We start from the raw sequence: 25,779 nt of genomic DNA on the forward strand, positions 1-25,779 counted from the left end.
TGTCCAAATGCCGTCCTTTTCTTTCCTTGGCTACGAAGCCAATCATCCCCCATCCACCCCGATTGACTGACTGCTCGCTATTGCTTTACTCGGAATATGAAGGAAACGGGAGAGTGAGGGAGATGTGTGTCTGATCGAAAAGAAGAGAAAAGGGAAGAAAGTGGGTGTCTGTGGGTGTGAAAAGGTGAAAACACCAAAAAAGAGGAAAACAGTTTTTTTTTTGTGCCAGCCTGCCACAATCCCGTCAATTCCACCAACCGACCGACCGTACATCGCCGCCATCGCCGCCGCCGACACCCTAGTTGATCCCGTTGGCTCCGCCGCTCCAAATGGGAAAGAGAACAAAAGAAAAAGTCAAAACCCCCCAAAATAGAATCGAATGCTGCTTGCTTGCTGTTTTGCGGACAGGGTATTCAATACCATGAGAGCGGGTCAGGGGAATTACGGGATGCCAAACCAAGAAAATAAAGAGAATTCGCCAGTCGCTCGCGATCGCTGGATGAGTGTAGATGGATGGATGGGACGAATGGAAGAATCAAACAACGGTATAAGTAAGTCGACGGACGACAAAAGAGCATGGTGATGCGCGGAGACGGCTTCCATCAGACGCGCAGTCTGACCAGATTGTTGTGCTTCTTTATCATCTTCTTCTTCTCCCCATTATTTCTGCGTCCACGCCTGATGCGCCGTCTTCAGCAGGCCCAGCACCTGCACCTGCCCCGCCGCGCTCTCGCACGCACACTGCAGCGTCCGGCCGTCTTGGAAGTCGAGGAGCACGCTGTTGGGCATCTCTTGGCGTTCGGCGTCGGGGGCAAACGGCGCGAGGAAATCGGAAAGGTGGTAGCGCTTGACGAGACCCTTGGTCTAGAGGGAAGAGGTTAGAACAGAGTTATTGAAGTGTGGGGCAGGGGTTCGCGTGTGCGCTTAGTCCATGCAAGGATGAATGCGGCACCGCTTTGTGGGGAAGCTTACGTCGTTGGCCTTGGACGGCGATAAAACAATGTTTCCCTGGGCATCGATTTCGACGTGTCGGCGCTTCCAGAGCTGCATGTCATTAGCAAGAGAATGGGGCGGGGAAACTTGTCTGCATACAAGTGTGTCTGGGAACTGGACGTTCAAGTCGCCAATTTCCAAACCCGCGGGAACGGGTGTCGGTTTCGGAGTTGGCTCTTCTTCAGGAACTTCTTCCTGCACTGTGGGATTACCATTAACCATCTGATTCAGGCTCTTCCTGCTTGCGGCGGAGAAGCCGGTGCTCATCCGCTTCAGTAACCTACTCGTCCGTGATCCCTTCCTCTCCTCCCTAGACGCCGAGCTTTCCGCCACACTGTCAAAACTTGCGACAGACTGGCTCCGAGGCATGGACTGCGGAGGCGACGAGATTTCACTGCGTCTGCGTCCGAGCGAGCGCCAGCTGCTCTCCGATGATGACCTGGGGAGAGGCTCGCGCTGCGGCGAGAAAGCGACGGGCGATGCGGTGGTGGATTGCGGGGAGGTGACTTCTTTCGAAGGCGAGGGTTGGACGGCGGGCGAGGGCTGGACCGCTTGCTGGGTCTCGATTGTAATTGGGCTCGGTTGCAAGTCGAGCGGCGGCGTCTCGCTCTCTTGCTGCGGTGTCCTTGGGCCTGGAGTCCGGACGATCCGCGCCGTGACTGTCACAGACTCAGTCTTGGTGTCTGCGCCCTTGTTGTATACGGCCTGAACGGGTTCATTGGTGGCGTTGGAGCCTCGCGACGTGGGGCGGTCGGCGGGAGCTACTGATATAAAGGAGGATTTACTGAGCCGTCGCGAGTTCTTCAGGTAGGCATCCGCAGACGACGCTCGGAGAGAATTTTGTCTTTGGGCGATGAGGGAGTTTCCACTGGGGTCGTTACCTAATCGACGGGGAACCATTTGGATAGCCTCGCGGTTGGATTTTTCTGCGAGCGCCTTCATGCGCTGCGCAATGCCAGAAGAGACGTTCGTCTTCCTGAGGGGGGCGTTCTCCTTGGACGCACCGGCGTAGGAAGCCGACAGGGACCGCTGGGACGCCGCATCGTCGGGCGATAGGCGCTGGCTGTTGCCCCTGCTGCTGGAAAGGGGATTCGAGTTAACCCGCTGCTCGATGGATATGGTCGAGGTACTGGATCCCTTGCGCCTGGGAAAGATGGACGTAATGGGTGACTTGGACACGGATACAGACATTGGCTTGGCCTCCTCGACCGTGGCGCTCTGGAGCTCGTCCATGAAGGAATCGTCCGACATGTAATCCTCGTCGGATATTTCCGCACTGGGGTCTCCGGCACGAATGGGGTCGACGTTGCGACTGCGGCGCTTCTGCGTAGAACGGCGTTTGGGGATGGGACTTGGAGAAGCAGCGGCAGCGGCAGGCAGGGCCGTGGTATTATCGTCACTTGGGCGCGGTCCCTGGGTGGGTTCCGTTTGATGGTCTCCCGAAGAATCCCTGTCAGGAGATGAAACATCCTGATTCGTCGAGGGATCGTCGACCGATGGAACGCCGAGCGAAGAACCATCGAAGCCCCCTTCCACACGTTTTCTCCTCTCTGCCCCCTCGCTCGCGTCCTTGTGCTCGCCGCCTTCGGAAACAGACGACGGCCTCGTCGAGAGCGTCTTGGACGACTCTTGGATGGAGATGGGGGACGAAGAGACAATAGGAGTTGGAGGCCGTGCTTCTTCTTCATCTCCGGCTCCACTGATCAGCACTTCGACGCCAGAGTCCGCTTTTGTATGATCGAGACCCGAAGCAGCATTTAAAGTCGCCGCCGAATCCGTGCTAGGCGACGTTTCTCGCCGCAGAGACTCGACCCCTTCCTCGCCGGCCCCCTTGACCTCCGCACCAGCTGTGGCATCATCTGCTTTTGCAGGATCTGCATTGGCCGCATCGTTCTTCGCCCCCGTCTTCTCCTTTGCCTCTTGGGCGGCCTTCATTTGCCTTTTGCGCAACTCGACGGCCCTCATCAGACGCTGTTTCTCCGGAGTAATGCCAGTGGACCTGGTCGAGCTGGCGCTACTTGACCTGAGCCCGGGGCTGGAAGTGGGCCGATCCGGTGCTGATGACGGCATGTCGAGCATCTGGGGAACGGGCGGAGGGACCGCGATGCTGGGCACAGTGCTTGACTCGCGCGACTTTGGTCGTGTCAGATTCGCCTTGTTGCGCACGGCGGCTTTGAGGCTCGCCGGCAACTTGGCGCTTTTTCCATCGCCTGCAGTGTGAGGGCGTGAATCCATGGGCCTCGGGCCAAGCTTGACCTTGGGTTTGTACAGGTACGAAAAGTCGTATTCTGGGCGGGCGGTTTGCGAGGAGGCGCGGCGATGCGGGTCGTCGTTGGATAAATAGTCGTAGGCATTCAGCGACCTGACAGACTGCGCGTAGGCCCTGGGGCTTCCAATTTTGGAGTCGATGGTAGCTGCTCCCGGCGATTGCGGAATCTTGTCTGCGTGCCCCGTGGGCGAAAAAGGACGCGCGCTGGTCGGGGCTTCCTCCTTTTGAGATATTGATAGTCCGGTGTCTGTTCTTGCCAATGGAGCACCTGCGCTCGCTCCGTCTGTGACGTCCTCTACATCTTCGCTTATGCCGTCCAACTTTTTCGACTTTGAGCTCGTCGACGCATTCGACGACGCTTCTGCGTGCAAAGAAGTTGCCGCGGCCAGGGCATTGTCGGTGAGCTCCTGCGCTGAAGTAAAGTGAAAGACGGTATCATGTGAGAATCGCTCCTCGATTTCCTGAAAGTGGACAGTGACGCGCGCTACACAGGTCAGTGTCGGTTTCCTCGACGTTGATGGGTCGGATTAAGGTCGGACGCGTACCTTGCAAGAGGCGCGACGTGCCCTCCGGGATGTACTTGAGAAGAAGTTTGCGCCGGCGATGGTGCAAGAGACCGTACAGAGGCGACTTTTCTTCGTACTCGAGCAGAGCGGCGCGGGCCTCGTTGACGCCAGCAACACCCAAATTCAGAACTTCAAGAGCGTCTCTGGACGCGTACTTGAGGAGAAACCTGTGCAGTGGTCATGTCAGCATTACCCCTGCCAGCGACATCAGCCACTTGGGCCTGGTGAGCTTACCATCCTCCCGCGTCGGCCAGGGCGGCTTGGTAGGCTTCCTGGACAGGACCTTGATCAAGGCCATTCAACGACATTGCGCCGCCGTGCGCGTTCAGGCGATCGCTTGTGCGACGGGATAAGAGTGGAAGGGGAGGTGGTTTCTTTTGGACTTTTAGGCGTCGTACCGCTGCTTCAGGCAAGGGCGCGCTATATCGGGGCCCTCAGGGGTTCAGGCACAATAAGGCTGATCATTGAAGCTTGACGGAGGCGCTTGGTCGATTGGGCGAGGTGATCCGTGGGCGGGAGTGGTCAGCGGCTTGGTGTTAGAGAGTGGACCGGGGCAGATGTCGGGATTGTTGATTGGGAGGCGAGCGGGAGAGAGGAAGTGGTTGAGGGTTGGAGCGAGCGAGTAGCTTGGCCGAGTCGCAGAGTGTCTCTCTTTTGCAAGAGGATGCGGGCGGCACGGCGGGAGCGGCGTCGAGTGTCAGCGCGGCGCCGATCATGGGCAGCAGAAGAAGCAAGGGAACGAGGCGTCAAAGCGTTTGTGATGGCGGTCAGGCCAGAGGAGCCGGTGGAGGAAAAAGAGTCTGGAGCAACAGGGCGGGCTGCTTTGGCTTTTAGTTTTTTTTGGGCGTGGACGAGACGAGCTGAGAGCAGCGGGCGAGTCGGGGACTGTGGTGATGGGGGCGAATCATGTCCTTGTTTGGTTGTCGCCTGCAGAGCTGTGGGCCGAAGACGCAGCAGATCGATAAGTTGCGACGGGACTGCAACTACAAAAATAATTAATATACAAGTACATTGTGCCTCTGTGGGTTGCCCAGGGTGCCGCCGCTACACGTGGCTGGGCTAAGCCTGGAGCGACCCAGTGGTTCAACGAAAACAGTCGACCGTCCACAAAGACGCGATGGCGCGCACCCTCGTCAGACCAGACGCCTCAGATGGTCGTCAGCCGCTCCGTGTCCATCTGGATGCTTACCATCGTATCTGGGGTTCGCTTCTTGCAATCAATCATCGCGAACTCCATCTAGCCACACCCTCACCCTACATTAGCCACTCCCGCAACTCTCTCCCACACACCCGGTCCTTGTCAACACGGCACTCATTCCATAGCCTCCTGCGAGCCTGCGAACCCTCTGCACCGTCACGCGACAACATCCTCAAATATGAACCCCTCGCAGCCTGCGCTACCCCCACCTTCAACCCTGACTGACCCCTCTGTTACCCCCTCTACCATCACCGACGCCCTCGACCTCCTCTTCGAGCCGTCCCCTTCTCTCCATGCTCTTGCCGTGCCCATCATCAAAGATGCTTCGGCTCCCTTGGACACCTATGCCGACTTGATTGCAGCCGTCGAGGCACGGCTCAAGGCACTGGCGGCAGCCGGCCAGACGGAGCAGCTCGACAGCATCCTGGGGTCGCATCCACGGCTTGGAGAGAAAAAGGTCGACAGCGCATTGAGTCGCAAAGAGCAGGCCGCCATGGGCCAAGGGGGCCAAGACGGGCAGCCCCAGGACAACAGCATCGATTTTGCCGCGCTGAATGCCATGTACGAGCAAAAGTTTCCCGGCCTGCGATTTGTGTGAGTAGTTTTCATCTCTTTCTCCCTCTTCTCAAATCTCAAATGGTCTATTTCCGTCTTCTTTCAATCATGTCCATGCGCATTACTTTCCTTCTTTTTTCCTACTGTGGGTAGTGCCGCATCCTATGTCATTTGGTGTGCAAACTCCACCCCTCACCCCTCCAAGCATCCTCCATCCAATCTCCCGCCCCAAAAAAAGCAACACCCCAAGACCCCTCCTCCCTTCTTAATAATAACCCCCAACCCAACCCCACAAGCCACAGCCGCTTTGCCGTTGGTCCTCCCCAGCGCCGATCAAACACCACCCCCTTCCCTTCCTTCCTTTCTCAGTCAATCGAAACCCCGACCGCCACTCACTCGCTCCCTTTCCTGTTTTCCTGGCTACCTTTTTCTTTTTTCTCGTTGCTGCGCCAGATCCTGCATGCATCCTCCATGTGCGATGCAATGGCAGACGTCAAAACTCCACTTCGCCGCAGACGGCCGCATGTCGGGTCTCCTGTGGCCCGCTTACCCGATCAGCCACCACCATGTCTCTGGCTGGATGACTGACCGACCGACCGACTGACGCCAAATGACGCAGCACCTTTGTCAACGCCCGTCCCCGCGACGTCATTGCCGTTGAATTGAGAGAGCGCGTCCAGCGCGGCGACATTGTTGCCGAGAGGATTGCTGCCATTGAGGTACTTTACTCCTTCTCGTATCTACGCTCCATCTCGCTGACACGTAGCTTGACAACCTCCAGGCCATGTGCGCCATTGCCAACGACCGCGCGCGCAAGCTTGCATCCTCCTCATGACCGAATCATCAGGCATGTCAGCGGGAGAAAAAGAAAAAAACGCCTAGGTAGCCGAAGAAAAATGAAAGTCTGCAAAAGCAAAAACAGGAAAAGAAAACGTCGAAACATGGAAGGCTACAGAATGTTCGAAAACGATCCAGCAGGAAGGAAAGTTCGCTTGATGTCCCAAGACGTGCGCGTCTCGGAAGACGAACGCTAGGTACATGAGGTAGGTAGTTGCAAGAAAAGCACGGTGCCTTGGAGGCAGAGGTTGCGTAGGTATGTAGGTAGCTGCCTACCTAGACGCATCATGTTCCGATTTTGAAGCCGCCCGCCCACCGCGGCCACCAAGAATCTGGAAATGAATGAATCAGAGCAAATGAGCGAGTGAGTGGGCTCGCAGAACTAGCCTACAGACATATTGTTTCCGCGCCACCAGTCTGTGTGAATGCACTTTCCCACAACGTACACCTTGACGTCGGCAGTGCCGTCCAACAACATGGATGCTTAGGGAGGCCCGCTGGGGGAGGCACCTTCCATAAGGCATCGGTCCTGGCACACACTCGACCGAAAGACAGCATCTTGTGCGCACCACCTCAGGTGCTTGAATGCTCCCCCAAGACTTTCGAGGGGACTTCTTCGCTGCATATCTGGTGCCATGTCACATTCCCGCCAAGCTCGAACCCGCACGCTCCCCATCGGCGCGCGTTGTGGGATGGCAACTTTTCCACGGCTCTGCAGTCACGGTACTCTTTGCGTGTACCACGTGGTTGGTCGCCGACAGACCTCCTCCTTCCTCAAAGCCAAGAACAAACGAAGCGAAATCAAATGCCCGCCATGTCCATCACGTCTCTATTCCAGCAGTGAACACACATCATTCACAGCGGGTAGGCAACTCTGGCAAATTCTGAGTCGATTCGATTTCATGACTGGGACTACGTACTTTTGATGAATTGCCAGCGAAGAAGCTGAAAGCACCTCTTCGTGCAAGATGCTGCTTACCTGGAAAGCCGGTCGTCGAGGCAAAGGTATCTGAAAAAGTCACCAGTGCCTAAAGGAGCCGAAAAGCAGAAATTAAAGAAAAGCATGCACGCAGTATTTCCGACCCACCACCTTTTTTGAACTGCTCCGTCCCACTCGAAACCCTTTTGGGGTCGCTTTTCTGGCGTCGCTTTTTTGACGCTGTGATACTGATTTGATTTGGACTTGACTCAGACGCATTCAGTTACGGATGACCTGGAACTGGACGACGTTGAGATCCATGTTGTGCATCTCAACCGGAAACTTGCAGTCGTCGAAAAAGTGGCAATTCTTGGGCAAGTTGCCGCCCTTTCCAGCCTTGGGGTGCGGGCAGCGGTGGCCGTAGATGCACTTTGGGTCGTTGCAGCCAGTGCCGTGGATGCAGGGCTGGCTGCGGGCCACCAGCTTGAGCGTCTCAATCTCCGCCTTGGTCGGCTTGTAGTCGTGGACGTGCGTGCATGCCTTGCTGTACGGACACTCGTTGCGTAAAAAGTGCACGTTACACATCTTGAGGCGCTTGACCCGCGTCACCTCATCAATGCCTGGATTGCCCGTTGGCGGGTCGATGCGTTGACCTTTGCGGTTGCGTGGGATGCCGCTCGAGTCGCGCACAGTAGGAGTTGGATTCGGGGGCGCGGGCAGGCGCGCTGCTTTCGCAGCAACATTGGCCCAACCTGTACCCGTGGCAGATGTTGGTGATGCGACGCTAGCCGGGGACATCAAGTTGTCGGTAGCGGGTGAAACGATACTGGTGGGCGTACCAGGCGACTGCAACTGATTCTGGTAAAGACCCAAGCCAGGCGGCGGAAAAGGCGTCGGTAATCCTGGCTCATACAAGTTGATCTTTTGAGGGCGGAAAAGCTCGCCGAATTTGCGGACTCTAAAAGGGAGCGAGCCATATTCTCTGGCAAAAGGAACGCCTTCGATTAAAGTGATTTTTTGGACGGCTTGTTCATAGTTGACAATCTCGCCGAGGATACGAGTATATCCATTGTCGTGGGATCCACCGAGCAGGATTTGACGGCAGTGACGGTTGCGAAGGTTCAATTTAAGTTGCTCTGTGCTACGTTAGTAGTGCTACATGCTACACGCAGTTCTGGTCGGCGCAGGTGATACTGACCAACCACCTTTTGGTCAGCCCTATCTTTGCCGGAGCCGACATCGACAAAATCCATGAGAAATTTGCCCTGGCTAAATCCAATGACGAATTCTGGGATGAGCAATGTGTTTGACGTGATGCTCGCGCGGCGGCATGTTTCGCTCAAGCCCTTGACGTTTGCATAAACCCGGGCAGAGATTTTGACGGATGGCGGAATGTCTGGAAAATCGGATCGGATGTAATCGTAAACGTACTGCTCAAGGAGGCCGGCAGCACGTTGGCCACCGATTGCGCCTTCCAGGAGCAGGTTGTCGTGGAACTGTCGAACGACTAGAGTTAGTTGGCGGACACATGAGGTGATGGTGAGATTGAGGGCTTACAATCAAACCGTCCCCGTCAATGAGGATCATAACGTATGACTCGAGATCCTGCAATCCGTGAGTGGGGTTGGCGGCAGGTGGCGAGGAGAGAGGCTGCACCAAATCGCCCTCGTAGCGGTGCATACGGCTGTCCAGCTCCTTGAGTTTGCGCTGACAACGGCGATTGAATTCGCGTTCACGCTCATGATCCTCACACTCTTGCCTGAATGCTTCATTGACGCTTTCGTAACGAGACAACAATTCCTAGGCCGCTTAGATGCGAAGAGGCGGGGATGGAAGCTAGCTTGAACGGCTTACCTCGATGAAATCATTCCTGCGTTGATCGAATTGCTTGATCTCGAGGTAGCGCCTCCAGAGTGATTGTGAGGGGGTTTCGTCATGACCATCACCGGCAATGCTGGGAATGCTGGTGTGGTCAGACATTTTGGTGGGAGCTGGGAGCTTTGGCATAAGTGAGTGATGGGTAGAGAGAGTGGCGGTCAGTGATGGAAGGGAAGAGAAATCTTTCTCTTAGGTGGGCGGATCAAGTGAGAATCAGCAACAGGCCGGCAGAGTCACGCAAAGGAGGAGGATGGTGGGAGGTGGAAAGGTGCGTTGCCGAACCCAAGTCACACAGGCGGCCAAAGGCAGGTGGGTGGGCAGTTTGGGTGGTCGCGAGGGTCGTGGCTGCTGTTTTGGGACAGACCCTTCCAGGGGCCGGTGACAAGACGAGCGACTGGCAGCGGAGAGGTGCATGGCATCTTGTACATGTACTCTTTGGGAGTGCATGGTGTTTGTGTCTCTGTCTTCACCAACGTCTTCATTCGTCGTCTGCTTGCTCAATCCCCGCTAGCTTTTTGTGGCAGTCGGCCCGCCGATCGCCTGGGCCCTGAAGCCACGATTCAACTTTCCCAGCTCCAGCAATCCTCGTCTTCTCCACCCACTCTCCATCTCCAATCCGTCGCCATGAGGTTCGCCCAGCTCGCCTCCTCGTTCCTCCTGTCGCTTCTGGCCTCCAATGCCTTTGCCGATGACTCTGTAAGCTCCCGAAACATTGCCCGCCCTGTCGCCGCGCCATGACATCAATAGCGCCCGTCAACCCTGCATTGGCAAACGACCATTGCTAACACCAACACCAGGCAAAGGCTGAGGAAGCCGTCGAGGAGCAGCCTACCCTCGATGTTGCCATCAGCGCCTCGTTCCCCGACGCCGAGGTCTTTGGCGTGAAGCTCGTCAACGGTCACCCCACGCGCGCCATCTTGGACTTCAAGAACCAGGAAGAGAACCCCGTCTACGTCCAATACATTGGCGGCGCCTTGTTCCAGCCCGAGACGGACGTTGCCGTTCGCAACCTCAGCGTTTCCAAGTACAATGTCGCCGTTGGCAGCCAGGGCAGCGTCAGCTTGACGTACAGCTTCCAGACGGAGATGCACCCGGTCGACCTGCGTTTGAGCCTCATTGCTGTCATCCGTGACTCCAATGAGTCGTTCTACACCTTCCAGGCGTACAACGAGACGGTCAGCGTCGTCGAGGCTCCCACGAGCATTTTCGACCCGCAGATGTAGGTTACGCCCTTGGATTGTTACGATTTCCCACTAACACGCACTAGCCTTTTCCTCTACTTTGTCCTCGCGTCCCTCTTCGCCGGTACCTGCTACTTCATCTACAACACCTGGATCACCACGCTATTCCCCCAGCAGAAGAAGGGTGGCAAGGGTGGACAGCGCGCCAAGACGTCCTCTCACGGCACCAAGGCTGTGGACCCTACGGACCAGATTGCCGTCACTGGCGCTGACGGCCCTGCTGTTACCTCCGGAGCCAAGGCCTACGACGAGAGCTGGATCCCCGCTCAGCACCTCCAGCGGCCAGAGGCCAGGCGCGTCAAGAGCGGCACTCCAAAGACCAAGAACCGCAGTTAAGCAGAAGTGCTTGCCTTTTGCATTTTTCGGCTTTGTGGGGCACGTCACACTACGAAATTGGTGCGCGTGCGATCTCTTGCGAATCTCGACAGTCGACGAATCCAACCGCATGTCTAAGAGCTGGTTAGATGGATCTGGATGTCCCTGTACGATTCAAAAGTTTTGAAAGGGATCAGCTGCAAAGGGCTGATGGAATTGGTTCAATCTGAGTGTACATTCTTTCAAAAAAGTCCGCATTGAATGGAGTTTGGATTGCGGTCAAGCTACGAGAAAAGGTGACCGACTGTCACTCTATCAAAATGCATCTGCGGTGCCTAGGCCCCGTTTGAATGCCAAAACATGGCGCTCATAATTGATCTTTCCACTTGATTGCTCTTTCTATTGACTCTTTCAGAACCGTAAACGCAAGCGTGGGCTGGCTTATTGCTACAAGCCTGGCCAATGTTCTAATGTCTAAATAGATGGCAAATTCGAATCAAATGCATCTCAACCAGACTTCAGAGCTTCAAACACCAAACGACACCCACGGCGCAAAGATATAGGACCTGTAGGAACGCGGGTCAGCCAGCAAGTCAACCAACAAACTTCGCCCTCAAATCAAAGCGGATCGTGAACAACCCAGGGCGCAGGCAAAGTACCGCGGGCAAACAGAAAAAGGGACAAAGACATCACTTACAGCAGAAACGTAGTACGGCAGCCCCAAGCCCGCGCCGCTGCCTCGACCGCCGTCGTTGAGGTTGATCCCCGCCACCCAGACGGCTGTCATCAGCGGCGCGCCCACCAGCGTCCCGATTGTCTTGACGACCATGACGACGGTGTAGACGCGCGCCGTGCCGCCGCTGGTGCTAGCCGTCTTTGTCGAAGAAGGTCTTGGTGGTGTTGACGCGCGACGAGCGGACCGCTCTCTGCGTCTGTCCATGGGGGTCGTCGATTCGTTTGCGAGGGCGCTGCTACTGCTGCTGCTCTCCGCGTCCTCCCCAGTCGACTCCTCTACGTCGCCATTCCCAACGCTACGTCGTCTCCCTATCGGCAAATCTGCTTCCTCCCGTTTCCCCTTCCCCTTCCCCTTGCCGCCGTCGCCATCGCCATCCACCGCCTCCACCAGCGCCATGGTGAAGACGGGCAGCGCGGAGCCAAGGGCGTACAGCAGCAGCGCGCAGACGAGCCAGGCGACGCGCGGCGCGGCGGCGATGGCGAGCGCGCCGAGCACCGAGACGGCGAGGGAGAGCAGCGCGGCGTTGATGTTGAGGGCGATGGTGGCGGGGTTGTGGTTCTTACTCGAAACGGTTTCGCCGCCTCCGTATCCCTCCACTTCGACATCAGTCGTGTCCCCCTCCTCGTTGTGTTGTTTGTGGTGTCGGCGGAGCAACACGCGCATGCCAACGGGCACGACGAACGTCAGCAGCACGATGTTGGTCGCGGCTTTGAGCGAGAGCAGCGGCCCGACGCTGGCGAAGGAGCGGTGGTACCGTGCGCTCATGTACTGTGGGAGGAGGTGGGTGTTTGAGGAGGCGAGCGAGGTGAGCAGAAAAGAGGAAAGGAGCAGGAGGAAGCGCGGGCGGCGGTGCAGGAGGTGCAGGAAACGGGCGAGCAGGGATTGGGTTTGCGAGGATGAGGGGGACCAAGATGGGGAAGAAGAAGAAGAGGTGGTCCTGAGAAGCGGTTCGGCTTCAGGGTCATGGTCCTTGGGTGCTGCTGACGGCGCAGTGGTCTCGTCACGGTCGTCGTCGTCTCCCTTTAGTGGCAGGAAATACACGACGGGCAGCGCGGCGACGAGGAAGCCGATGCTGAGGTAAAAGGGCAGCCAGAGGTTGACTGTCATGGCGGCCGATGCGAGCGAGGGTCCGAAAAGGGAGACGACGTAATTGACGGATGAGATGTAGGCGATGTATGATGTTCTAATTACGTCGGTCAGTGACAGTCAGGGAAAGAGATGGGAAGGTATCCCAATAGTCGGTCGCGACACGCACCGTTGGACCAGGTCGTCGGTCAGATCCGTCACAATGGCGAACACGGCCGAGTTGAGCACGCAGTCGTGGCCGCCGATCAGGGCAAAGAAGGGGGCGGCGGCCATGGCTGAGACGGGGAGGGCGCCATCGAGGTGGCCTGCCAAATGGATTAGATCAGACCAGAGAGAAAATTGAAGCTTGCGTCTGTAAGAAATTGAAAGATGTGAAAGAGCCTCTGGCGTCCTCGCCTCCGAGTGGGTGACGAAATGTCAGCTCCAAGACTTGGTGTCGGAATGGGAGCACGTAGCGGTGGAAGATGCATATTTCAAGACGACCAAGTCCGAGTACACGACTACAGGGAGCATTCGAGCACCCCGGCTTGGTGTTGACGTGTCTTTCAAATCCCCTTGTGCTTCACCTCCTCTCAATCACCGATCCCACAACAAACCCCCTTCCCACTCCTCCAAACAACCAAACTTCAAAAAGAAATCACTTCACTTACCAACAATAACAACCCATCCGACAACGCCGGCCCAACCCACCAAATTCGCCGCCAACACTACCCTCCTCCCCTTCCTCCACCTATCCCCAACCCACGCCGCGGGCACCGCGACGCCCAAATCGACCCCAATCACCGCCGTCTCGAGGACGCCTTGCAGCCACGCCAGGCGCGTCTGCACCCAGTCGACCTTGCACTGCGATTCGGGCGGCGGCGTCGGCGAGTCGTAGTACGCGGCGCAGTAGCGCGATTCAATCACGCGGTTCAAGGGCAGCGAGAAGAGGCGCGTGGAGAGGGTTGCGAGGGTGAGGAGGAGGAGAAGGGGTAGGATGGGCGTGATGCCGCGGCTGCTGCTGCTGCTGCTGCTGGGTTTGGGAATGGTGGAGCTCCGTTTGGATGCCCATTTCCATGCTCTTGCTCTGCTTCCGGTGGTTCCACGTCTTGCCCTCTCCGACTGGGCACGGCTTTCCCGTGGTGGTGCTCCATCGACCGTGACTGTGTCCGGCGAGCCATGCATTTTTCTGCTCCCAATGGCGTCTCCCAGATCTCGACGACCGGGACAACGACGCCGCGCAGTAGATACCTTGAGCCAGGTACGTACCTATGCCAATGATTCCCGAGGGAGAAAAGAACAGACCCAAACAGGGCCTAGCAGTGCAAAAGAGCAACTCTCCGCGCTTGATAGCCGCGAACCCCAGGCTTGATCGAGCACACAAATCGCTACAGTACAGGCACGTGTGTGCAATACAAGACGCACGCGCAGCCTCTACGTACGTACCGTCTCACCACCTACCCAACCGGGCAGGCAAGCAGGCAGGCAGGCGATCAATCCAGCGGTACGGTACGAGTACGGCGATCAGTAGTCCAGCCAGTTCAATTCAGCCGTAGAGTCAAGCGGCTGGCGGCAGTGGCGGTGGTGCTCTGGCATGTATCCGTCGACAAGGATTCTGACGTCGACGGCCAAGGTAGGTAGCAACGACGAGATGGGTGGTTGGCCGCAGGCGATATTTTCCGGCAGACAGCCTGCGGAGCGTTGCGCCGCGCCCGCGTTGCGTGATGTGGGTGATGGCGTGCAGGCAGGCAAGCAGCTGAGCTTGCTTGAGGCCGATCCCGACGAGAAGGGTCCGGGCGACGCGACGACGCGACTGACTGCGGCGGATGGCTGCGGCGGCACGAAGCAGCCAGTAAGAGTCGTGTTCAGTCGAAGAGGCTGACGCGCTGACGAATTCCTAGAGCGCGGTGGGCGCGGCGCATAGGAGAACAGTAGGTGGAGAGGGCGAAGATGGAGATGATCAAGGGTGCGAGATGGAGTGGGTGTGGTGCACCAGTCATGGGCCGGCCGAGGTGGGTGGTTGTTTTGTCTCGTCTCTGACCTCTTTTTTCCCCTTGTGTATGTAGGTATGGCGCGAGTGCGGATAGTCACCAGACGCTAGAGCAGGGCATGTGGTCAGGGCTGCCAGTCTACAGCAGCGACCCGACAGACAAGACTGCTCCAAAAGAGGCAGTGGATTTGTAGCTCCAGATAACAGAGTTTCAGGGTCTGTGTAGCATCACTGCTCGGCGATAAGAGATCTTGCTTAGTCCCCATTTTCAAGATGTGGTCAGCAGTCTCCTCTGTGGGCTCTTCACCTTGCCTTGTAAAAGTCCAAGGGACAGGAATGCATACGGATATCGCAGTTTACCACAAAAAAAGTCTATCATGATGAACAACCGACCAGCCGACCACCCTCCGCCTGTACTGTGCTCAAGCGACATACTACAACCCCTGCAGCCATGTGAAGCTGCAACCCACCCGCCAATCAACATAGGAAAAATCGAGGCCCAAGCATTAACACGAATAGGCGGACCCTGAAGGTTACCTCTGCATCCCGTCCAGGGTCGGCCGCCCGGCCAATAGAAGAAGTGAGAAAAGCCCTCGTCGACATCAACATAGGAAAAAGAAACAAAAGAAAGGTCCAAGTCGAGAACAACCACTTTACAGATCCCTACTACAGCCCGTGATCCTCCCAATTTTTTCTTCTTCGTCTTTCGCTCCCCGCCCGTCCCCGAGCCTCCAATGCCAATGAAGGGTGTATCGATTCGTGCGCATCAATGTGGTATAATGAAACCTGCCAAACTAAGCAACTAACACGACAATACTGGGAATGAAAAAAAAAATTCAAAATTAACATCCTTGCTCCACCCATGCTCGCTATGGAAAAGGAAATGGTAGGGGAAGAAGTCGCGGAGCTCGGTGGCTCCCCTCGGCTGGAGAAATTCCCAGCTCTTACGTTGGTCATGTTCTTGAGGAAAGAGTAGAGACCTAATCATCGCGCTCAACGAGTATTGTACCAAGATTTTCGTATCGACTGGCGGGTTTTCATCCCTCCATCAAGGTCTTGGGGTTCTTTCCAAGAAGTTCAAGACATCGCCGCGCCAGGCTGACGACTTCGCCTTCCCCATCCTCATTGTCCTCGTCGTCTGATTCGACATTGCGTTCGGATATGCTCTTGACCATGCTTACAATCTCGTTGGATTTGCCGATGAGGTTGAGAAGGCGCGAGTCGTCCGATTCGAGGAGCTGGAGCAGGGTCCATATCGCAATGTGCTGGAATGTTGGGTCACCGCTGTCCAGGAATCGCTGAAGGTAACCGTGAATGCCGCCGTTTGGTTCGTTCCAGTTTTGTAAGAAGATGGAGTAGTCGCCCACTGCATTTGTTAGCTGAGATCTTGCCGCGCAACGGGACGGAATACCTTTGGACGAAAGGTTGCCGAGGGCAGCAGCGCTGTTGCCTTGCACCTCGATGCTTTCAGATTCGGTCAAGGGGATCAGTACGTCAAACACGCCCAAGTTCAAAAGATGAGGCTTCAACTCGTCGCTAAGGGCCAGAACCGCAATCGCTGCGGTCATTTCAGACTGTACTGCCAGAGGAACGTTCAACACCAACTGCTTGCATTTTTGGACCGCACCGGCCTCAAGCACAAGCTGCTTGTTACGATCCGAACTTGCGGCCAGGTTGCGGAGCGTAGAAATGGCGTGACATTGAATCTCTTCGTTTTCCGTTGAGCCGAGAAGGTGGACCAGCGGACCGAGGAAACCAGCGTCGATAATCGGAGACTCGTTTGAGGGATGAATCGAAATGTTACGAATGCATGCGACGGCCGAAAGAATCAATGGGAGGTAGGAAGATTGGAGGAGACGCAGCAGCGAGGGCAGACCACGAGCCCGCACAATCTCGAGCTGGTAGCGCTCGTCGGATGCCAGGTTGCGCAGTGCCAGAGCCGCTTGACACTGGACCTTGGGTGACGAAGAGTCCATGAGGTGCACCAGAGACTGGACCAGCCGGCCTTCGGTCTGCGCCAGCCTCTTGCGATTGTTCGAATCCACAGCAATGTTGCTGAGGGCCGTGGTGCAGTAGTATTGCACGTCGACGTCTGGCGAGGATAGAAGCTGCACGAGCACAGGGATCGCCCCAGCGTTGACAAGCTGCTGTCGATTGTCGTCTGGGCCAAGTCAGTAAGCCGACAGGGTCTACAGTACCTGCAGCGTGGGGGGATTGGCTTACCCGAGTGGGTCATGTTGAGGAGGGCACCAGTGGCATTGCGCTGCACACGCATGTCCCTCGACTTGGCCAGCCTCGTCAGCGGAGGGAGGGCGCCCGACCGTGCTATCTTGGCCTTGTTGTCTTCATGCGTGGCAAGATTTGTAATGCAGCCTACGGCGTTGCACTGAACCTCGACGTTGGGCGAGTTCATCTGCTTGATGAGCGGGCCCAGGCCGCCGAGTTGAACGATGCGGACCTTGTTCTCGGCTGCGAGACGTTAGCACGTGTGGTATATTTGACAGCAGGAAGGGGTACATACTGTTGACGGCGAGGTTGCCCAATGCCGCGCTAGCCGCCCTTTGTACCTCGATGTCGCTATTCTGGAGCAGGAATAGGATGGGTTCGAGCGTGTCTCTGTCAACTTCCCTGACATCTGGGTGACAGCTGTCAGTCGAGGCGAACCACTGGGGGCACAAGCAGGCTCAATAACGGACCTCTCTCAGTTATCTCTGCAAAGGTCAAGCTTGCGGAGCGTTGCAGGTCGATGTTGTCCGAGTATACGAGGGTACTCAGGGCGCGGAGGGGGTCGCCGGAGAAGAAGTCGGTCTCGGCTCTCTGTGCAAAAGTATAAGCAAGTGGTTTGGACGAGACGGAAGTCGAGGTCGGGCGGGTACATTTTCGAGATAACCTAGGAGTTCGGCGACGGCCTCGCGCTCGCTGTCGGCCAGCACAGGGTCGTAGAGGCCATCTTTGGAGCGACCTGTTTGAACGAGTCAGCGAAAGCTCGGGCAGCGAGAGTTGTGGAGCTGGGACGACGCACCGCCGCAGCAAGAGCTGAAGAGCTTGGAGCAGTAGGTCGACAGACCCATCCTCGCCAGTCTGGGGCGTCAGGCAGGGCGTGACGGGTCGCGGGAGTCGAGGTTTTGTGCGGCGTCGGGGTATGGTCGAGTCGAGGAATGGAGAGTGGCCCGGGTCGGAAGAGATGGGAGGGTGCAGATAGGGCGGTGAGATTGGGTGGAGGATGGGGATAGCTAGAGGGCGTTGAGGCTTGACGGGAGTGTCTGCGATCGATGGCTGGAGAGGCCGCCAAGTGCCCAGATGAGGACTAGGCGGGCGCAGGATGGAGCGGCAGCAGCAGCAGGAGCAGGCAGCGCACGCACCGACGAATTTTGAAATAATTTTGTAGATGTTTGGTTGCACATGCGATGCGATGGTGGTAAGATGATTGCCTACCTACCTATGGAGCCGAGAGCAGAGCCGTAGCCGTTGTTGGGTTGCGGTGGTGACGTTGTCGCACGGGGCCACGTGAAGAGAAGAGCGGAGGGCCCGTCACCGACCACCTCGCACCTAGTCGAATTGATGCGCTGCAGATAAGATATGAGGCCGTACTGTAAATTAATTGTTATTGCATCGTCGTTTCTTTTGTCTGAGCACGCGCTGTCCAAGCAACAGGGTCTTCAAAATCGGTCCTTGCTTAACGATCTGCTGCAGGGCTGACGTCTGTGATCTACTTCCAAATCCTCACTCTCGCGACTCTCGACTGACCGTGGCCACTCGCTCGTCGGCGTGCTTCCGCTGCTACACGACCGTTGGTAGCCTGCTGACTACTTGACCAGACCGAACGTTGGGCCTTGTGCCGGGAGCCGCCGCGCCCCGGGTCAATCTCCAGAGACGCTTGGGGACGCCCCATCTCCCACTCGACTCCTCCCTAAAAATTTCCCCAGATTTCTTCCACTCCTCTCCTCTTCATCCCGCATCTCCGCCTCACCTCGAGTCCATCGTCAACCGCGCAGCGAACCTGGCCCCCGTCTATGCAGCCGCACTAGAGCGGCCCACCAATCGCACCCCTCCCCGCTCCCCGCTCGACCGCCTGACTGACGGAGCTTGCTGGCCTGCAGTGCCAAGCAGGCCCTGCCTCGACGACAAGACCTGACTCCTCCAGCGCCACTCCTCTCTGACCGGACCTCTACATCCATTGTGGGCATCCTGTGCCCTCATAAAGCCCATCCGTCCATCTCGCCAGCCTCGTCAACCATCACATCAAGAAATCCGGCTCTGCGCGGTCGAATGGCCCCCGCGGAGCGTTCTCCCTTTCAAAAACTCAGGCTCAACACACGCGCGTCGTCGAAGCCCATACCCTCGACCTTCGCCGCCATCAGGCACCATGATGACGGCGCTTCACCGGGCAGCCCGTTTCCCGAGCTGGGCGACGAGCTGTGGCACCATGACCGCCCCTCTTCCACCTTGATCAGCGCCGAACTCGTCCCTTCGACTTTTGATCGTGGCTCCCAAGACGTTTATGCTTCAGGCCTGAGGGCTCATTCGCAGAGTCCTGCCAACGGCCATCGTCGTCCCTACGTCCACAAAAACTCGTCCCTCGAGCAATCTTTCCGGAACCGCCAAACCTCCATTAGTTTTGCGCCCGAAGTCACCCTGGAGACGGGCAACTCGCTGCCCATGGATGCCCCGCTTCCTCGTGCTGATTCCCAACAAGACTCGAGCGGCCCAGAGTACGATGGCGCGAGCGATGTTGTTGAGCAAGAGTACGGCCAAGACCATGAAGCCCACCATTTCAGAACTCACAGCGAATCCGACAAGGCCCGCTACGATTTACAGACGGGCGAACTACGCGCAGACCGGAGAAGACGACTTGAACTCCCACCCTTCCGGACAGGCGAGGCACGCCATCCACTTTTGCAAGAGACGGTTGACGATCTTGCCAAGGTTGCGCAGCTGGAGGAAAACGACAGGATAGCCTCGTTGACTTCTGGAACCACGCTCTCAACAAACGACGGAACGTTTACGCCTCTTGACTCATCGATTGAGTACCTTCAGTCGCCTCTCGCTGCTTCCTCGCCTATTGAATTCCCTTCAGGACGATCGCGGCAGAACAGCAGCGTTAAATCCAAAAGCATCTATTCGGACAGGGCGAGTCAGCCCAGCAGTCTTCGCAGGAGTGCTCGACGCACATCTACCCGGTCCGCGGTTTCCATGTCGCCCGCCAGCGCGTTCCTCTCACAGTGGGGAAAGGATGAATCGGCAATCGAGCCCGACGATGAAGGCCAAGAAATCCCTGACCACAGCGGCTATTTCATTGGCAAGCAGATTGGTTTTGGAGGCTTCAGCGTCGTGAAGGAGGTGTCCACCATGGAAGACGGCATCAAAATTGTGCGCGCGGTGAAGATTGTGCGCAAGCAGGTGACGGGCAAAAATGAGGTGGAAAATGACAAGTTGCAAACGCAGTTTGAGCACGAGGTCGAGATCTGGAGATATCTCAAGCATCCGTACATTCTTCCGCTCTTGGCTGTGTACGACACTCCCTTTGCTACCTTTTGTATCACCGAATTGAATTTGGGCGGCACGCTTTTCGACTTGATCCGCGTAAACCGTAGGCTCAAGACGCAAGGCATTCCTCTGCACCTTGCAAGGCGCTATCTTTACCAACTGGCGTCGGCCCTCAGGTATCTCCATGAAGACGTCCATGTCGTCCACCGGGACGTCAAGCTGGAGAATTGCCTCCTAGACATGTCGGACCCCGCGGCCGAAACCGAGGGTGGCAATGTGTTGCTCTGCGATTTCGGCATGGCCGACTTCATCACCAACGAAAATCGCTCACTGCCATCGCCAATGGAGGAACCAAGCACGGCGCTGGGGCCCTCGGAAACTAGCACCTGTCCGGCCGGAAGCATGGAGTACGCAGCGCCCGAGCTGCTCCATTCGCGAACACCTCTTTACAGTACGGCCGTTGACGTTTGGGCGTACGGAGTGGTAGCGTACACGCTTCTCACGGGCCACCGGCCATTCAGTCATAGCTTCCAGCCCGCTCTGGTGATGCTCATTACCAAGGGTGAGTGGGACGAGGAGGCCCTGCGCGACGTCGGGGCTGGCGAAGACGCCATTGAGCTCATCCGCGGCTGCCTCGAAATGGATCCGGATCTGCGCTGGTCCATAGCCGACGTGCTCGAATGTCGGTGGTTCGAGGGCTGCCGCGAGCTCTACGAAGATGTCCAGCGGCCATGGATTGAGTCGGCTTGACAGCTGAGGTAGTCCCGTCACTTTTTGGATTCTCTTTTCCCCTTCGTCATTTCGTTGTTGTTTGTTGCACAATTCGGAGTCAGCGTTGGAGGACCAAAAAATATCGATACCCACGTACGCACGCACGCACGCCTAGCCAGTCAGATACCCTCTTCGTCTTGCGGGTTGTTGTTCCCCAGCGACTTGCATTTCGATACCCACCCTCCAATCCATCCGTCCGTCCATCCACTGCGTCTGGTTCTCTTCTTGTGTCTGCTTCATTCTCACGTCACACCATCACGCGCCTCCGATTCTTCGTACGATGACATCTCGGTTCACGATCTCCTCATTTTCTGCGGCGGCTGACTGCTGATGTTCGGATTTGTCATTACCTTGGAGTTTATCGTTTCGGCCACGGAGCCAGGCGTGTTTATAAAGTTCCTGTCTCGTTGCTCTTCTTGCGGCTGCTTGCTGCCCAACTCGATCGACGACAAGGGAGTTTCTGTTTCCTGTTTGGATAAGGTTTTCAAAGCTTTTTTTTGTTGGCCTCCTCTTGTTTCCTCTTCTTGTTCTTCTTTTCTCACCGAAGCCTTGTTGCTTGCTGCAGCATTGCTTGTCTCACCTTGGGCTCAACTCAACGCACAGGGGTCGTCGTCTTTGCTGTCTGTACCTTGTTCATCATCGGCATGCCGAGCTTAAATACCTGTGTACCCTGTGTACTTACAACGTACCTATCTATCTTATCAACCATATTCTGTGGCCCTTAAGCTGGTTGGGTATGCTTAAACAGCATGAAAATGGAAGATGGGCCGAATCTCGTTTTTGACCCTGAATATGATCGGACTCCGATGATAATCACTGACACTCGCTCTCATCGCCCACACGCTCCCCAATTCCCAAACATCACATCAAACCCCCAAAAACTCAATTCCTCCCGACGACGAGGATTTTTGCTCTGAAACATGCGCTCGCTGCCAGTTCGAGTCAACATACCTACGCTGTTCCCGCTTTTCCCGCCGCCCCATTGTGAGAGACATTGTCGAAACCTCGCTCCCCGCCTTGGCATGACCGTTGTACATGGCAGTCGTTCACGCCCAAAAAGCCATCATCGACAAAGAAAACGACAAGGCGCCGGCCGCTGATGTCAGTGGCGAGCTGCGGCGGGCGCTAGGCGCTGTCATGGTGCTCCTTTTTGCTTACTTCGCCTCCTGTAAAGTACTGTCTTCGATATGCCATTGATCCTACAAATTTGCGTGGACCTGTGCGGATTGTGTGCGACAGACATGATGGCCGGCGATGCGATGCCGGCGGCGGCATGAGCAGAGATCAGAGGTCAATGGCAGTTGATGCAGCAAATGGCAGGCCGCTACATCTCTCACCCCCTCCCCCCCCCCTTCCGCCGACCTGGAGCGCTCAGACACCGCGCCCCTAGCGTACCAGCTCACAACAGCGTCGTTGATGAAAACGGCAGCCTCACCACTACTGCTTCAACCCACTCCACAGCACAGCACAGCACAGCACACAGCAAAACTCCCTCGGAAGCGCCTCGCATAAACTCGAGTCATGCCAGCGCCGCCCATTGGCGGTGGCAGGGGGGCGCTCACCTCACCCGCATTCTGCCTCGCCAATCAAAGCGCCGCGCCAAGCTCGGCGTGTGGAGAAGGACGCGGGGATGATGTCGTTTGTCTGGGGCGTCCATCGCTGCGTCCGTCGTGTATGTGAGATGGAGACTGCAATAATGCTCCGAGTTGCATGTGTGTACAATGAGTGCATTGCGAGTTTGCGATGAGATTTGGGTCGTAAAAGTTGCTCCTGGCAGTTAAAAGGCGCTAGCTGCTTGCGGAGCTGTTCTGCTCTCTCACGTCGCTTGCCCCAGCGGCTTGCAAAAAACCAAAGACACAACCAAAACCAGAACAATGACGAAGTGGCCGCACGCCCGCACGTCCATCTCTCCGGTCTGGGGTAAATTACTTACGCACCCGGGGGCCTGTCTTTCGTTTCGTTTCGCTCCGGCTTCCCCGCAAACACGCCCCAGGTCCAATCCCCATACGCTGCAGTCTCCAATTCTGCCGGTGGTGGCCGCGGGTCAACCTACCTTTCAAGCTTACTTTTGTGACCTGACTTGCGCGCCGCTCGCTGCTGTTCTCGCCTTGGCTTGCCCTTGTCCCCCAGCCAGAAGGTAATTGGCTGATTTGGTGCCGTGACCGATCCTGCCTTGCGGCCTTTGGCCTGCCTGCGAGCGTGCGCCCGATTAAATACTTAGCCTGGTCGTGGCCCACTTGTTGCGTGTTGCTAAGACGCTCGTCAGACTTGGCTTCCGTCTTGTCGTTTCTTGTCGTTGAGAATTGCTGCCACCAGCTGTGAGTCCACCTTCATCCCTATTGCTGTTCTCGACCTGCTGGTTCTGCGAATTCTGTAGATGGAGTTTGCGGCGTGGAAGGGACGCTTGAGAGCTTGTCTTCGAATGGATGGACGCCGTCGCCTCCCTCAGCCTTTTCGGCCAGCCTCGCCCCATCGTCCGCGATGCTTGACATTGTCAAGCCCTGCCCAAGCCGGGACGAGCGACGCAGAGCGACTTGGCTAACAGGCCGCCTGTCCTGCGTTCATCCACTCGCCCATTCCATCTCTCAGACGTTGGCCATCGACTGGCTGTGTCCGACGATGATGATCGCAGACTGACTTTTTGACCGAAGAAAAACAAACTGCCTACCTTTCTTCCATATCCACAGCCGGCTTAGAGCTTCGCGAACACAATTCAAAATGGGCGAGTGCACATCCGAAGACAAGAGTACCTGCTTCGTGCCGGCGCCGAGCACGCGGCACGAAATCGGCATCTTGTTTGGCTTCCTTGGTGAGTAGTTGTCCGCTTGGTTTCTCTCTGCGCTCCCGGGGCGATGGTGTTTCTTGCATCATCGCAAGAAGCCTCCAGGGTATCTATCACCGGGGTACAAAGCTTGTCCCGGAAGATCGCCCTTGAGTGCAGCGCGCCGCGTCTTGGCTTGGTGTTGGCCTTCCATCCACAGCCGCCTCAACGTGCACCAAATCTCTTTTTGGTTCTTTCTCTGACGTTGCGTTCAGGCCTTATGATTGTCTGCATGTCCGTCTACGCCGTCGCCTGGAACATCGGAAACCGCCGCAGCTTGCAGAGGGAAGCCGACCGTGTTGCTGCGCTGCGCGCCTCGGGGCACTTGACCGAGCACGAGAAGGGTGCTTTGGGCGCAGGCGAGGGCGCTTAGACGACTAGAAGAGGGACGGAACGGAGGGCGGGGGTGTAATGATGGAAGCCGTGTAAGAGCTGGATTCATGAGATACCACGACAATTTGGAGGAATGTGTTTTTGCTTGCGCGCCGCACCCACAGGTCCCACAGACCGAGGGACTTGCAAGCTGCTCGTCACCCGCCAGTCAGCTCCCGTCGCCAGTTGCCGTCGACAGGCTATCAACGGTGACGAGCGGTATGAACCATCCAGCCGGGCCGGAGCTACAGCAGCAAAGCATCTCCGGCAGGTCGATGCGGTCCGTTGGTCTCGGGGAGGTCTCTGGCACAAGCGGCTGGTCTTGTCCATGGGCTGCGGGCGAGTAGGCTATCCGTTGGGCACTCTTTAGTTGCGGTGATGAAATTGACGCTGTCTTTTTGGTGTGCACACTTGGGTCACCTGTGGGTCTTGTTGATATGCTGCAAACGGTTGCTTGGCGCAATCTCTCGGTTTCTGGTATCCGGATGCGCAGAGAACGTGCAGGCCGTCGCTGGGGAAATTGGTGAGAGACGATGATTGGTGTTGGTGTTGGGTGTCGCGTGGTTGACAGGGCTCCGGTTTTCTACGGCGACGGGCAGCGAAAAACTGGCTGTGGAGCTTCTGCAGCCTCTCCCTGCCGCGCATCACTCTCATTCATCCTCCATCCTCCGCCACTATCTCTGTGCGTCTGCTCCATCACATTGTTCTCTTCCTTCTCAAGTCCTTTCCATCTCGCCAATCGCCACAACGCCTCCAGCGTAATTGTGACTTTCGCTGTTCTTCCCCAATCTGTCTCCATTTGCCCCATCCACGTCCCTCCTCCGCGGCCTGCATTCCTATCACACCTACTTCCATTGACAGCAGACAGGCAGGACGCCGCATCAAAGCTTCTCGTCTTCCCTCGCGAGGAGCACGGCACGACATGCTGCCTTTTCAGAGGTGACCGGTCAGTCCCTTCCCGCGGCCGTCCCAGCAGCTTGCCCGTCCGCTCTTCAAGTCGTTTCATCGCCCTCTCCAAACGTTGCTCCCCACAATTCCACAATTCGACCCGCGACGGAACCACTGCAGCCGGATATCAGCGCTGTCCACTGGCATGCATGCACAACGACAACGACCGCGCTCTTCTCCAGAGAGCTCCGTAAAATAATGCCTCCTGATCCCCCTCTCTCCAATTGGTGGTCCGCACGCCGTTTCAGCACCGCACCGGTCACTGGAACCGAACTGCTGGGCCGATAAGTTACGTTTTGATTATGTGGTAGAATGTGTGGCTTTTCTATGCGTCAATATTTTTGTATCTTGATTGAGCCTCACTGTAGTATCCCGCATAGAAATGCAAACGCCAACACAGGGTGAAGGTGCTTGAAGAAGCCATCATTCTACAAGCTCAAATGTCCAAGTCCTGTAGACGACAAGACAACTGAATGCTCCCGCTGATACCATATCCCAATTTGTGCCGCGCGACTTTGGCACCAAACACTGGAGTTGGCAACTCTTTCGTCACCCACTCACGAACTAGTCTCAGCAAGAACCACCACTGGAAAATGTGCCAACTCTTCCCACTCGTTCGTCTCAGCCTCTTGACTCTATTCCAGTACGTCCGTCTCGGAGCGAATGGCCCAGACCGTGCTATTTTGATCGAAGCTGGGGACAGCAAGATACCTGCGGCGACATTAGAGGGGGTTGTAGTGAAGCAAGCGAGTCGGTAAAAGGTGGCGCAGCTTCTAGAATCCGGGCACCCAAAATCAACGTCAATTGGTGTTGAGCAT

General features: G+C 56.7%; 9 protein-coding genes across 9 annotated transcripts; 5 read left to right on the plus strand and 4 right to left on the minus strand.

The window, feature by feature from the left end:
* Positions 1–471: 471 nt before the first annotated feature.
* On the minus strand, positions 472–4,314 carry BKA78DRAFT_164220 (uncharacterized protein). Its single transcript, XM_066883144.1, has 5 exons — positions 4,063–4,314; positions 3,808–3,995; positions 1,093–3,746; positions 973–1,044; positions 472–864 (listed from the first exon to the last, which is right to left on the minus strand). The coding sequence occupies exons 1-5, from the start codon at positions 4,134–4,136 to the stop codon at positions 661–663; spliced, it is 3,192 nt and encodes a 1,063-aa protein (XP_066742646.1). The 5' UTR covers positions 4,137–4,314; the 3' UTR covers positions 472–660.
* A 518-nt stretch (positions 4,315–4,832) lies between these two features.
* BKA78DRAFT_318730 (Oxo-4-hydroxy-4-carboxy-5-ureidoimidazoline decarboxylase) lies at positions 4,833–6,825 on the plus strand. The gene is made up of 3 exons (XM_066888807.1): positions 4,833–5,620; positions 6,201–6,300; positions 6,363–6,825. Exons 1-3 carry the CDS (start codon positions 5,205–5,207, stop codon positions 6,414–6,416), a joined length of 570 nt encoding a protein of 189 aa, XP_066742647.1. The 5' UTR covers positions 4,833–5,204; the 3' UTR covers positions 6,417–6,825.
* A 791-nt stretch (positions 6,826–7,616) lies between these two features.
* BKA78DRAFT_297136 (C-x8-C-x5-C-x3-H type zinc finger protein) lies at positions 7,617–9,317 on the minus strand (the record flags this gene model as incomplete). The annotated part of the gene is made up of 4 exons (XM_066886723.1): positions 7,617–8,473; positions 8,536–8,833; positions 8,895–9,137; positions 9,192–9,317. The coding sequence occupies 4 exons, from the start codon at positions 9,315–9,317 to the stop codon at positions 7,617–7,619; spliced, it is 1,524 nt and encodes a 507-aa protein (XP_066742648.1).
* A 522-nt stretch (positions 9,318–9,839) lies between these two features.
* BKA78DRAFT_332339 (uncharacterized protein) lies at positions 9,840–10,792 on the plus strand (the record flags this gene model as incomplete). The annotated part of the gene is made up of 3 exons (XM_066889974.1): positions 9,840–9,911; positions 10,013–10,434; positions 10,483–10,792. The coding sequence occupies 3 exons, from the start codon at positions 9,840–9,842 to the stop codon at positions 10,790–10,792; spliced, it is 804 nt and encodes a 267-aa protein (XP_066742649.1).
* A 497-nt stretch (positions 10,793–11,289) lies between these two features.
* BKA78DRAFT_381127 (uncharacterized protein) lies at positions 11,290–14,210 on the minus strand (the record flags this gene model as incomplete). The annotated part of the gene is made up of 4 exons (XM_066892992.1): positions 13,244–14,210; positions 12,763–12,898; positions 11,469–12,690; positions 11,290–11,337 (listed from the first exon to the last, which is right to left on the minus strand). Exons 1-4 carry the CDS (start codon positions 13,755–13,757, stop codon positions 11,290–11,292), a joined length of 1,920 nt encoding a protein of 639 aa, XP_066742650.1. The 5' UTR covers positions 13,758–14,210.
* Positions 14,211–15,322: 1,112 nt separating this feature from the next.
* On the minus strand, positions 15,323–17,714 carry BKA78DRAFT_164323 (armadillo-type protein). The gene is made up of 7 exons (XM_066883145.1): positions 17,585–17,714; positions 17,439–17,524; positions 17,259–17,379; positions 17,084–17,197; positions 16,786–17,031; positions 15,974–16,723; positions 15,323–15,928 (listed from the first exon to the last, which is right to left on the minus strand). Exons 1-7 carry the CDS (start codon positions 17,631–17,633, stop codon positions 15,600–15,602), a joined length of 1,695 nt encoding a protein of 564 aa, XP_066742651.1. The 5' UTR covers positions 17,634–17,714; the 3' UTR covers positions 15,323–15,599.
* A 1,438-nt stretch (positions 17,715–19,152) lies between these two features.
* On the plus strand, positions 19,153–20,787 carry BKA78DRAFT_229254 (kinase-like domain-containing protein; the record flags this gene model as incomplete). Its single annotated transcript, XM_066883745.1, has 2 exons — positions 19,153–19,293; positions 19,363–20,787. Coding segments are annotated over 2 exons (1,566 nt in total), but the record flags the coding sequence as incomplete, so codon positions are not given.
* Positions 20,788–23,538: 2,751 nt separating this feature from the next.
* BKA78DRAFT_354324 (uncharacterized protein) lies at positions 23,539–24,014 on the plus strand (the record flags this gene model as incomplete). The annotated part of the gene is made up of 2 exons (XM_066891711.1): positions 23,539–23,629; positions 23,857–24,014. The coding sequence occupies 2 exons, from the start codon at positions 23,539–23,541 to the stop codon at positions 24,012–24,014; spliced, it is 249 nt and encodes an 82-aa protein (XP_066742653.1).
* A 266-nt stretch (positions 24,015–24,280) lies between these two features.
* BKA78DRAFT_164375 (uncharacterized protein) lies at positions 24,281–25,469 on the plus strand. The gene has a single exon (XM_066883147.1). The coding sequence runs from the start codon at positions 24,547–24,549 to the stop codon at positions 25,153–25,155; it is 609 nt and encodes a 202-aa protein (XP_066742654.1). The 5' UTR covers positions 24,281–24,546; the 3' UTR covers positions 25,156–25,469.
* Positions 25,470–25,779: the final 310 nt, after the last annotated feature.

The sequence above is a fragment of the Phyllosticta capitalensis genome, assembly GCF_038381095.1.
Source record: "Phyllosticta capitalensis strain CBS 128856 chromosome Unknown BKA78scaffold_7, whole genome shotgun sequence".
Lineage (NCBI taxonomy): Eukaryota > Fungi > Ascomycota > Dothideomycetes > Botryosphaeriales > Phyllostictaceae > Phyllosticta > Phyllosticta capitalensis.